Genomic DNA, 13,299 nt, shown 5'->3' with positions numbered 1-13,299 from the left:
CAATAGAAACACTGACCCGCTGCACAGCTGCCTTTATCGCAAATCCAGAGCTGTAATGATAATGATGACGCGACTAGTGTTCATTTCTTTATTTAAAATGCGTCCAGAGTGATGCGTGTCAGTGACTTTTGAATGAAACTGAAATCAATTAGTAAAAGCAGCTTACGAGACTCACGAAACATACAAAGCTTTATTTCTGTTCAGCATTGATTGAGTTTGACCACAGGTGTGTTCAAACCACATGTTGCTCGCATGATGATTCAGTCGTCTCCACACCAGCTGAAGATGAAGCAAAGATGTATTTGTGTATGCAGGAGGGTATAGGGCCTCTAACACCTTTAGAAACACATTTTAACCACTCAGCGTGACTGCAGTACCCGAGTAAGACTGAAATAGTATTAAAGCACTCCAACATAAAAGCTTGAATTAGTGATTTGCGTGTAAAAGGGTCAAAACGTACATCACAAGTTCCAGTGCAGCAGCTCGAGGTAGCAGGGAACCAAAAACCTCGACAGCCACCAGTAGGGAAATATCCAACAACAAGAGTCCAGGAGCCGGTAGAAGACTTCACGGTTCTCCTTCTACAGGGTAAAAAAACCAGAACCACTAACCCGAACACCTGAACACCAAATAAATTTGCAGGGGCAGGGCCGCCGCAATGGGTGTGCGAACCGTGCGACCGCACGGGGCCTCGCGCTATGGGCCGTTTTTTTTTTCAAAATTTTTTATTATAATTTTTTTTTTCGTTTTTTTTTTCCTTTTTTCCCTTATAAATAACAACAGTCACGTTCCATTACAGACCTAAATGTGTACTGGTCTGTGCATATCAATAAATATATGTGCAATGATGCGCGTGTCTGTTGTTCAATACAACTGCGTCAGACCAAGCGCAGACACAAGCTGCTCTGATCCAGACGGGTGGAGTTGGAACAAACTGTCACGCAATGTCGAGAGAACGAGACAGGTTCAGGAAATTTCCATCAGGGGATAAAAAAAGAAAAAAACTAAAGAAAATGGAAGAGTTTAATGCCTCTCTGAAAGGCTTGTTTGATAAATTTGTTACAAAAATCACCGATCTGACCGGGTCTCAAGCAGCCATGGGGCCCCGTGTCGAGGCAAGTCAAATGATGATGAGGCAGGGGAAGGTATCCAGTATTTTGCTAATTGGAGAGTTAAAATTGCGCATATAGACACCCGATCAGACCCGAAAAAACCCAAAAATTTCGAGGGCCCTCCCCAGCCATTTCGCACAGGGCCTCGCAAATCTCCCAGACGGCTCTGTGCATAGGTCTAAAGGTACCAGACATGGTTACCGGCCCTGTAGTGCAGGTAACCTGTTTTTACCTTTTAAATTGTACAATTTGTAATTTTTAAAGCACTTTGTGCTACATATATGTATGAAAAGTGCTTTTTAAATTGATTTGTGAGGGGTTCAGTTAAAACAGGGGTCTCACTCCAGAACCCACGTTGGTGGCACCAGAACTCGCTGGCCGTTAAAGTTAAAAAAGCTCAAACGAGCTCTTGAAGGCATCAGAATCCTGATGAATATTGAGTCAGCGGCTCCTTCTGCAGCTGCTGTTCAGCTCCGAGGCCTTGTGTGCTTGTATCGCTCTGGAACCAGGACCAGGACCAGGACCAGGACCAGGACCAGGACCAGGACCAGGACCAGGACCAGAACCAGAAGCAGAACCAGAACCAGAAGCAGAACCAGGACCAGGACCAGGACCAGGACCAGGACCAGGACCAGGACCAGGACCAGGACCATGACCATGACCCATGCTGCAGGAGCACCGGCTGGACTGTGCACACAGTTCTCGGAGACGCCATAGAACCAGAACCAACCAACGTTTGAGTGTTATAAACACCTTCTGCAGAATTATGAGGCTTTTTTCTCTGAACTGCATTTGTAAAATACCGGGATGTTTTTATTATGAGGAAATAACTGCTGTGATTTCATCGACATCCGAAACATTCAAACAACAATTTAATGATGATTGTGACTATTTTTAGTTTGTGACACTGTTTTTGGTCATTTTTGATCGGTTCCGCTTCACGATGACATAAACTGCTTGTTCCTTTTCTTTCTTGGCATCCTCCTCTTCTTGCCTTCACATGCAACAGATGATGACACATGCACTTTGTGTAACATGAAGTAAGTAGAGATGTGAAAGTGCAGCTCCAACGCTGAAGAAAATCCCGCCGCGTCTTCCTGATGCCAGCAGGAAGTACAAGAGACGACTGATTCATCATGCGAGCAACATGTGGGTTGAACACACCCCAACACACACACACACACACACACACACAACACACACACACACACACACACACACACACACACACACACACACACACACACACACACACACACATGCATGTTGCCATCAGACGAGTCAAATATCCTCAAGTCAGTTTTTTGTTTTTACATTTTCAGCATCTGCAGAGTTTAATGATTATTTTCTTATTTAATTTCAGTCTTCTAGGTTTTATTTGCTGACACGATAAATGTGTGAAATAAAATAAATAAATGAATGTTTTCAAATGAATGTTTTTCAAAAGGGGAGCGGGAATAGTTCATATTTGAACTTCTCCTGCCTCTGACCTCACCCCTCATTGCAATATATAAATTACCAATTTTAATTCTAATAATTATTCTTGGCATTATCATGATGTATTGTTTCATAGTTTATTATTATATTAAGTTATGAAATCTCATGGGATGTTAAACTATAGTATTATTATATTGTTATATATAATAGTATGGTGATATAATTTGGTTATATGTTATAATATTTTATAAAAATGATGTTATATTAGGATATTACTATATTATTACTCTATATTATATCGTGCTACACCACTCTATACGATAATTATTTATTTGTTTAACGTATTTAATCTCAAATTAATATTGTCAATTTATGTATCTACTTTCATCGCCTTATCTACACACACACACACACACACACACACACACACACACACACACACACACACACACACACACACACAAACTGATGTCGTCTTTTGTCGTTGTTTGCACTGTATGTTAATAAATACATTTAAAAAAAAAAAAGATTAACTTCTCCTGCTTCCCTGGATTCCTCTTTAATCTGCCGACGGACGCAGAAGAAGCTGGACGATGTCGGATTCACGATCATCCAAAGCATCAGTTCTGCAGGGGGAGAAATCGATCTTCATTTGTGGCGTTTTTAGCATATCTGCAGCCGCAGTCTTGGTTTTTGGGAATTTTAGATCTAGTTCGTAACTCCTGCTTTGAGAGGAGCTTCATGAAATTACTTTCTCACCGGCATCTATGAACGGTTTCGGTTTTTGGCACCAGTTCTGCCTCCACGCCTTCACAGGAATCACAAACAAAATAACCTATAAGTCCTATGTTTGGCTCCAGATCCAAACGTGCAGTTGTTCAAACTGCCTGCATGAATCATCACATAAAACTCTGTTGCAATGGACCCGGTACGTTCTGTACCGGAGGAAATGGCATCAGTATGACATCAGAGGAATGGCACATGCTTGGTTAATCAGCTACTTACAAAACAGGTATCAATAATAATAATAATAATAATAATAATAATAATAATAATAATAAGCTTTATTTGTATAGCATCTTTCCAAACACAGTTACAAGGTGCTTTTACAAAGCAGAATTAAAAGGCAGAATCCAATAAAATGACAAAAATATAAAAACATAAGAACATAGAAATACAATAAAACATTAGAAAATAATGACATTGGATATTATAGAGTACATTATTAGATGTTAAGTAAAAGCACATTTAAAAAAGAGATTTAAAAATGGACAGAGATGTGGCTCGCCTGATCTCCTCCGGCAGGTCATTCCAGAGCGACGGGGCCCTGATATGTCAATATCAGGGCCAATGTCAATATGACATACCCAATATGTCATATTAATAAGACAAATTCAGAATTCTTGAAAATCACTTGTGGGGTACCGCAGGGTTCAGTCCTTGGTCCATTGCTGTTTCTTTTATATATTAATGATATAACTTTAGTTTCCAACTCACTAAATTGTATTCTGTTTGCTGACGATACAACAGTGTTCTGTAGTTGGGATCATTTGGGACAGTTTCTGGACATGGTGGAGAAGGAACTATAGAAATTCAAACAATGGTTGGATTCAAACAAATTATCACTTCATCTTGGTAAAACAAAATGCATCATATTTGGGAATAAGCCGGTGAGTTTAAGCAGAAACCTAACAATAAATAATACTGAAATTGAAATAGTATCGGAAAACAAATTCCTTGGAGTCATTTTGGATGATAAATTAAGCTGGAAATCACACATAAATCATGTTAAATCTAAAATGTCAAAATCCATTGCAATTCTGTACAAAGCTAAAGATTTCCTCTCTCAAAATGCATTAATCAATTTATATTATTCATTGATAGTTCCATATATGACATACTGCATTGAGGTCTGAGGAAACAATTATAAAACAAATACCAATCCAATATTTTTATTACAAAAGAAAGCCATAAGAATCATCAGTAAGAAAACCTTTCCGTGAGTCGACCAACCCACTATTCATCTGCTTAAAAATTCTTAAATTCAAGGACTTAGTTGATTATATTACAATACAAACCATGTACAAAGCCAGAAACAAACTTCTACCTCCACATGTCCAGAATCTGTTTAAAATGAGGGACACCAGATACAACATGAGAGGAACTTTATTATTTGAAAAACCGAAAAACCGAACCAATGTAAAAAATCACTGTATCTGTCAAAGGGGTGAACATCTGGAACAACTGTCCTGTAAATATCAAATCATGTTGTACACTATTCAGCCTTAAAATACTTTTTACGTAATTTTTTGTTATGGTATGGAAAATTAAGTTTGTGTCAAGAAGGTTGTTGTGAGGACCCAGATGCAGGAGAGCAGGAGGCAGGAGTTCCCAAAAATTGTAATTTATTAACTTAAAAACAGAACCAAAAACGCTGCTAAGTAGGATACAAAAACCAAACTGTGATGGGAAAAACATGGAGGGCAAAACAGTAAGGTCCAGCGTAATGATAAGACTAGGGCCATTTCCGAAATCGCATACTGTACTACTAGTACGTACTGATTTTGTCAAAATGTAGTATGTAGTATGCTGTATGTGAACAGAAGCAAAATCTGCAGTATGCGAAAAATACCCAGATGTCATACTGATTTGGAAAAAATACGCAGCATGCATCAGACCAGTCTACCTCGCCTACTATGTCCCAGAATGCAATGCGCCCTTGACCGGACAGCGCATTTATTTATTTTTTACAAGCTTTATTGAGAAAACACAAGTGCAATACAAAACAGCGGCGACCAGACACACAATTTTGTATATAATTTAATGATATACCTGAAATAAATGAAATGAAATGAATAATATATATAAATGAATGAATAATATGAAATAAATTAATATAATGAAATGAATAATATATATAATTTTGTATACCAAGTACGTAGAGGTGCACTAAATAAAAACCCAAACATATATAGCTTAATAAAATAAAATAAAATTCAATAGACTGATATGTTCATTTTAATACATTTATTAAAATTGTGACGGCTCTGACGTACAGACAGAGCAGCAGCAGCTGCTTCTGGGGCTCCAGTACAAACATGAAGCTTCACTTTATATTCAGACAAACTAATGTGGCAGCTACAACTGTTAAATTTCATCTATTAAACCAACATTTATCTTCCTAAATGATTTATTTCAGCCAGCGGTGATGCTCCACAGAGCTGCAGGTCAGTTGATTGGATCACTTTCTCCCCGGGACGACGGCGCGGGTTGACCCGGCGATCACGTCTGTACTCCGGCCGTGAGCCGCTGCTGCTGATCCCGCTGCTGATTTCTTAACAGGCGTTATTTGGATAAACTGAACCCAGGTTGGGGATCTTAACGGTTACTTTTACGCCTGAAAAAATATTAAAACTTAATAAAGTGGCATATTAACAGCGTTACAGCAGAAATTAAAACAGCTTTTAGCTTGCTTTTAACTCTCGGCTTCCTCTGTCGTTTTGGTGCGAAATGCATTCTGAGATACTTGGCTGCTACTGCTGTGTGAACTGGAGCGGCGTACTGAATCGTTCATTTAGTAGGCAGTTTACAGTATACTGATGCATATATAGCATGTAGTACGTTAGTATGCGATTTTGGATACAGCACACAAAGGTTAACGAGACACAGGTGCAGACGATCAGGGCAGATGGGAAACAGGAAGGTCAAGACAAGAACTTAAACACAAGGACATGGGCTTCAAAATAAAACAGGAAATGTCAACATGAAATGTCAAATCCTGAAAGATTGCCAACTTCTGTAGCTACTGTTATATTTTGGGTTTTGAGCAATGCATTACTTTTTATTTTTGCTATGATGGGAAATTTAAGTGTATTTTTGGGGTTTTTGAGCTATGTGCTATTTTTTATTTTTTGCTATGATGGGAAATGTAAGTTTATTTTTGGGGTTTTTGAGCTATGTGCTATTTTTTATCTTTTGCTATGATGAGCTCTGTGCCTTTCTTTCTTTTTCTATGATAGGATATTTGAGTTTACTGATCATTCATTTCAAAGTCTTGAGCTTTGCTCTTTTGTATTTGCGGTAACCAATGTAAGGTACCAGTAAAAGGGGTAGTTATATAAGCCTTGCTTCTACCTACACCCTTTCGGTTACAAATGTACCGAAATAAATAAACATTCAAATCCCTGTGAAGGGCAGTGGTACCAAGCAAAGCAAGCAGGCTTCTGCCCTATACAGTATGTATATTGATCCTACCCGGTTAACGATTTCTGTCTTGTCCCAGCTGTTGCGTAGAAAAATTAAGCCAGACTCAATATGGTTTTGTTTTTTTTGTTTTGGGGTTTTTTGTGCAAATGCGTTTTGAATGAGTTTACAGCGAAGGAAGAGCTCCAATTTACATTGCAACAGCTTTATTCTTCAGGACAAAATGAGTTGACTTCCACAGGAGACGTTATTTATGACTCTGTTTCTCTGAAAATGTGCGATTTGCAAATCTTCCGTTGTTTGTTAATGACCTAATGAAGCAAGCTGAGCTAATGTAACAGAGAAAACCTGTAAACAACAGCAGTCCAGGTTTAAATCTGCCTGACGCAGTTCCTCGCCGCCGCGGCTCAACGAGGAAGTGAAGAAATAAAAGATTCAGCTGCTGTTATGCAACTTGGAGGGAAGCAGCCCGGTGGAATTTTTTTTTTTCACCACAACAAAAGAACCACGAAACTCCCGCGGGTTGGCCGAAGACGTGAGACACTTAAGAAACACCCCTGCAGAAATTTCTGCATTTCATCCAATGAGTTTTTACATTTATTTATTATCCAGGAAGAGAGGATGTGTAAAAAGTTTGAAGACTCTCTAAAGTTTCCTCCCTTCTGTTTGGATTCTGACTCATTACAATTATGACTTTTATGTCATTTAGCAACAATGACAGTGCATTTTATTTTGCATTATTTTGGTAAATAATAATAATAATAATCATATAAATCCTATTTTAATACGTATTTAGAACATTTCCTTGAGCCAAACTGAATTCATCAAAGGACTCTCGTCATGTGGAGAGAAAATGGTCCAAAAGTTCTCGAGTGGATGTCGTCAAGTCGTTCAAGATCTGAACGCAGTTCATCAGACAAAACAACATGAACTCCACCAACTAGGCCCTGGAGAAAGAGGTGAAACAGACCCCCCCCCCCCCCACACACACACACACACACCTTAATGAAAGCCTAACAGATGACAAGAACTGAAATCCTGCGATCTGACAAAACAAAGAGGGCACTATTGGGCCTGTTTCACCTGGTTAGAAGAAGCAGCTGCAGATCGTCGTCTTCCACATATTTATTATGGCATAAGTTTATCCCCCCCCACAGAAGCTGCCCCAAGTTCAAGAGAATTCAAAGTCAAAATTTAAGAAAAAAACTTGTGTTGTCTAAATTGCACTTCCGGACCAGACCTGAGAAATCCGTCTGATGACTGGAGAGAAAAGAAAAAAGAGACTGAACCAAGGAAAACCTTAAGGTAGAAGATAAAGATGAAGTGGATCATCAAACAGACCCGTTTGGTCTTAGTCCTTAATCCTCTGACCCGTGTCCTTGGAGCCAGATGTGGCCCAGATCTGGAGGCCCAAAGCAAACGGGGAACCGGACCATGTCTGAGTTCAGGCTGCCACCGTCACCTCGGGTCAGTCTCACCGGTCCAAGCCCAATGCACAGATGTGGGCCGGGTTTGGGCCAACTATCTTCGCCGTCTGGGATCAGTTCAACCAGAACGGGTTTAAACGGACCATTTAGTCCATTTAGTCCAAAGGAAGAAGTTTTTATTTTATCTGAAAGAATACTATTTCCATTTCGTGGATTCTAGTTTTTCAGAGTTGTGTATATTTGTATATATATATATATATTTGTATAGTTGTGTGTATATAAATATATATATATATATATATATATATATGAGAGTTTATAAGACATAAAAGAGACCTAACAAACAAGATCATCTGTTTTTACTATAATCCTAAGCATAATAAAACCCTCTAACGTGTGTGTGCAGGAGATGGGGTAACGCCGCTGGCACGCCGCCAGGAGCAGGTGCAGCCACCTGGAAAGTAACCGGAGGTTGTAGGTTGTAATCGTGCAGATCTGAAGCTTCAGAGTTGAGTAACAGCATGCAAGTCCCGGATTTCATCATCAGTGAGTGAAGCGGCGAACGCCGTCCCACTTCCTGCTGCTGCGGCTTTTAAAAGCTGGCCGTGCGAGTCTGGACAGGCAGAACAGCAGGACAGCTGACACAGAGACAACACTCAAGAAACCTTCTGAGCAACAGGATTTGAAAAAGGTAAAGAGACTTTTCTCTCCCCCTGAGAGCCTTTTGCATTCTTTCAAGCAGTGTTTTTGTAGAAATAGGGAAAAGTGGTTGTCTAGTGGCTACAGAGGTGGCCTGGGGTTTGGAGGACCCAGGTTCAAACCCCAGAATGGCAACCAAGATGACCACCTTGGGCCCCTGAGCAAGGCCCTTAACCCAGTAGATCTTGGGAGCAAGAGAGGAGGAAAAGAGAGTGAGAAAGTTGGGAGCCTGCTCTTTATAGCCGGGCCTGGGCTGCCATAAATTGGCAGCGACCCCTCCTGCATTTAGGGGTCTACGCCCAATAAAGGTGCTATTCCTTATCACCAAAAGGCTGTAACGCAAAGCCTGCCAGGGCTTTGAGTCATTATGGAGGTTCCTTTGTTTCAAACCATCCGGTCAACGTTAAGAAATTGAGACTGGGCTCAGTGTTGGACCCCATAATTGAAATTAAGTTTTTCCAGGTTCAACACAGGACTGTGGCCCAACATCCCCCCTTAGGTCCGATGACCGGAAGTAGTGGTAGCAGCTGTAGTAGTAGTAGTAGTAGTAGTAGCAGCTGTAGCAGTAGTTGTAGTAGCAGTAGCAGTAGAAGTAGTAGAAGTAGTAGTAGTAGTAGCAGTAGTAGTAGTAGCAGCAGTAGTAGTAGTAGTAGTAGTAGTAGTAGCAGCTGTAGTAGAAGTAGTAGCAGTAGTAGCAGTAGCAGTAGAAGTAGTAGAAGTAGTAGCAGTAGTAGTAGAAGTAGTAGAAGTAGTAGCAGTAGTAGTAGTAGCAGTAGTAGTAGTAGTAGTAGCAGTAGTAGTAGTAGTAGTAGTAGTAGCAGTAGTAGTAGTAGTAGTAGCAGCTGTAGTAGTAGCAGTAGTAGCAGTAGTAGTAGTAGTAGTAGTAGTAGTAGCAGTAGTAGTAGTAGTAGTAGCAGTAGTAGTAGTAGTAGTAGTAGTAGTAGTAGTAGTAGTAGTAGTAGTAGTAGTAGTATCAGCAGTAGTAGCAGTTGTACCAGTAGTAGTAGTAGTAAATAGTGTCAGGTGGACGAACCAGAACTGGTTTTGGGCTGCAGGTGCAGGGAGTTTAGAGGGTTTTGTTCAAACTATGATGATTTTACTGAATGAAGATGATGAGAGTGTTTTTCTGTCTCCTTGCAGCTTCAAACTTTCTCCGAACAAAGATGGAATCCAAGATGACCTGTGACATGAGCGGGATGTGGGGCAAGGGGATGCCGGAGGGACTGGACCTGGAAATCTCCCATCACCCTCTCACCATGAAGAGCGTTGTTAACCTCATTATCGCCTCGGAGCGGCTGAAGGCCGGCAAGACGGAGAGCATCATCAGCACCGACTTCAGCGACGAGAACCTGCTCAGCATCATGCTGGAGAGCATCGTGGAAGGTAAGGGAGGCGTCGCATCAAGGCGTACCCAGGCCTCGGGGGGGTAACAACCACGACATCGCTAACTGGGTTTCTTTCTTTCAGAGGAAATAGTCTTTGAAAGGACCTCGGCTCCGTCTGCTCAGCTGATAAGTGAGCACCAGTGCAGCGTGACCGACGGCCAGAAGAGGAGCTTGGTTCTGGTGAAAAACAGCATGGAGCTGCACGCCGTGATGCTGCAGGGAGGCAGCGACAGCCGCAAAGGTAGACGCACGAGACGCCTCGATGCCTTCGTCTGGGTTTTTTTTAGCTTTTCCAATTTAAGCTGTTCAGAGTAGATGTGTAACTTCTGCATCCTCCTTTCTGCCCTCAGTTACCCTGAACATGTCGACCTACGCACACCCCACTCCCAGTGCCGAGGCCCGGCTCGTCGCCCTGGGGATCAAAGACACTAACTTCTACCTGTCTTGCCACATGGATGGAGACAAACCCGCTCTGCATCTGGAGGTAAAGCCCTTTCCCGGATCACAATAACGCAGCTGGCGGTTTCAACTTAATCTCAACTAACTAGTTTTATCCAGCATGAAACCAATTTCACGTTGATCTTTCCCCCCCTCAGGCCGTGACGGACAAAGGCAGCCTCTCCAGGATTGGCAAGGGAAGTGAGCACGAGCGATTCCTCTTCTACAAGCAGGACACGGGGCTGAACATCAGCACCCTGGTGTCGGCCCACTTCCCCAGCTGGTACATCAGCACCGCCACCCAGGAAAACAAGCCGGTGGAGATGTGCCAGGAGGCCGCCAGCCGCTACAGGACCTTCTGCTTCCAGCGCCAGAACTAGAACCGGCAACCACTGGATCTAAAAAGAGGAAAAGAAAAAAACCCACTTCATATTTAAGCAAATCCACTAACAATGTCTCTTAAAAAGACGTGTGCGTGTGTCACAGAGTGTTTACCGTATGTACCAAGTACAGAAAGTAGAATGCTTAATGTATTGACATGGTAAAAATTTCGCCACAAGGTGGCAGTAGTTTGCTGTCTAGTGAGCATGTTGTGTATTTATTGTGCTGAATGACTTGAGATTATTGCTCTTGAGTGTCTTATTTATTTATCTCTATATATTTATGCAAAAGTTAATATATATATATTTATTTGGAAATCTGCTTGTTAATTAAGTTATATTGAAATATTGTGCCACAAATCTCAAATAAATCCTTATAAATGATTTTAAATGAACATTTTGGTTTGTTCTGTTTGGATTTAATCCGATGGGCTAGCTATGGCCCAAATCCTTCAAGATCAATTAATTAAAAGTTAGTAATTAGTGAGGAGATCCAGGAATGAAGTTGGAAAAAATATGTAATCCCATGATCAACCGCTGGGGGCGACTTGAAAAGCCAGCTGACCGTGTTCAAATGTCTAACTGCAGCAGTAACAAACACATTTACAGTCTGAACTGATTTTTTTTATACTTCAGCAGGTAAAAGTAAATAAATCAACAAATGTATGTCTAATAATTAAGGGCATAGACTTCTTACAGGAGTCATTCATATATTAGAGAGAATATGGGACCTATTCAGTGATGTCTTTGCGTTTGTTTTGCATAATTAGTTCAGTCAGTCTTATTGTTTCAGTCTATTTGAGTTGCAGCTATATGCTTTTATTTTGAAAGGTGATGGGCAATTTGGGCACAGCTGATGTTACTTAATTGATTAGAGCCCAGTGGGAAGTCAGCGGGCACCAGGGAAGGTGTGTGGTTGTTACCAGCTTCAGTAAGCCTCAGGACAGAATCAGAGCCAATATTTCAACATCTTGCTGTTTTGTTCAGGAGGAGGTTTATTAAATACCACAAAACGTCGCCTCATCCCATCCTGGGGTTCCTGCCTGATCTGTGTTAGAAACCTGGTGCCTCTCAGAGGCCATTTAACTAATTGTTGGAGACAAATAGCACTACAGAAATTATGTTTTGCTGTGGTGTTGACGTTGGGCTCCGCGTTGACCTGCAAGGCCCGACGGACAAAGCACTGTGGCCAATTTGGATCTTTGCCACTGAAACAGAATATCCGTCTGCAGAGCCGACTGGGAGATTTGCGAGGCCCTGTGCGAAATGGCCGGGGGGGGCCCTCGCGCGCTCGCTACGCTCACGCGCGCAATATTTTTGTGTTTTTTGGGTCGGATTGGGTGTCTATATGCGCAATTTTAACTCTCCAATTAGCAAAATACTGGATACCTTCCCCTGCCTCATCTTCATCTCGACTGCCTCGATGCGGGGCCCCATGGCTGCTTGAGACCTGGTCGAATCGGTGATTTTTGTAACAAATTTATCTAACGAGGCTTTCAGAGAGGCATTAAACTCTTCCATTTTCTTTAGTTTTTTTCTTTTTTCATCCCCTGATGGAAATTTCCTGAATTTATATCGTTCTCTCGACATTGTGTGACAGTTTGTTCCACACTCCACCCGTCTGGATCAGAGCAGCTTGTGTCTGCGCTTGGTCTGACGCAGTTGTATTGAACAACAGACACGCGCATCATTGTGCATATATTTATTGATATGCACAGACTTGTACACATTTAGGTCTATAATGGAACGTGACTGTTGATATTTATAAGGGAAAAAAAAAAAAAAACGTCCCATAGCGCGAGGCCCCGTGCGGTCGCACGGTTCGCACACCCCTTGCGGCGGCCCTGTCCGTCTGCAAGTGTTGCAGCTTCTGGACGAGAAGCTCGTAGCCATGGCCAACCTGGACCTGAGCTTCTCCAGTCACCTCCCTGGGTTTGCTTGGCCCAGTTGCATCATGGGCCAAGAGAAGAAGAAACCCATGCGGGTGACGGCATAGATATCCTGTCCTGTAAGTTTACAGTCCGTGGGCGTCGCAAAGAGGCTTCAGAGGCAAAGCTCAGAAAGGGGTTTGTCCGGTTCTCACATTACGGCCCATGAGGATCAGTCAGTGCATTCCCATGTTTGAATGTTGAACCTCTTCAGGGTTGCCAGATCAACAAAAATAAGCAACCGGGATGGAGATACAACTGTCAAAATACAACAATGTGAAGGTCCGTGG

The 13,299-nt window shown here is 41.7% G+C and overlaps 1 protein-coding gene across 1 annotated transcript; it reads left to right on the top strand.

The window, feature by feature from the left end:
- The first annotated feature begins 8,806 nt into the window (after nucleotides 1-8,806).
- LOC133450972 (interleukin-1 beta-like) lies at nucleotides 8,807-11,440 on the top strand. Its single transcript, XM_061729882.1, has 5 exons — nucleotides 8,807-8,870; nucleotides 10,019-10,261; nucleotides 10,346-10,504; nucleotides 10,614-10,747; nucleotides 10,860-11,440. Exons 2-5 carry the CDS (start codon nucleotides 10,042-10,044, stop codon nucleotides 11,079-11,081), a joined length of 735 nt encoding a protein of 244 aa, XP_061585866.1. The 5' UTR covers nucleotides 8,807-8,870; nucleotides 10,019-10,041; the 3' UTR covers nucleotides 11,082-11,440.
- Nucleotides 11,441-13,299: the final 1,859 nt, after the last annotated feature.

Source organism: Cololabis saira, chromosome 9 (genome assembly GCF_033807715.1).
Source record: "Cololabis saira isolate AMF1-May2022 chromosome 9, fColSai1.1, whole genome shotgun sequence".
NCBI classification, from domain to species: domain Eukaryota; kingdom Metazoa; phylum Chordata; class Actinopteri; order Beloniformes; family Belonidae; genus Cololabis; species Cololabis saira.
The sequence above is the reverse complement of the archived record's forward strand: the minus strand, read 5'-3'. Positions and strand labels throughout refer to the sequence as shown.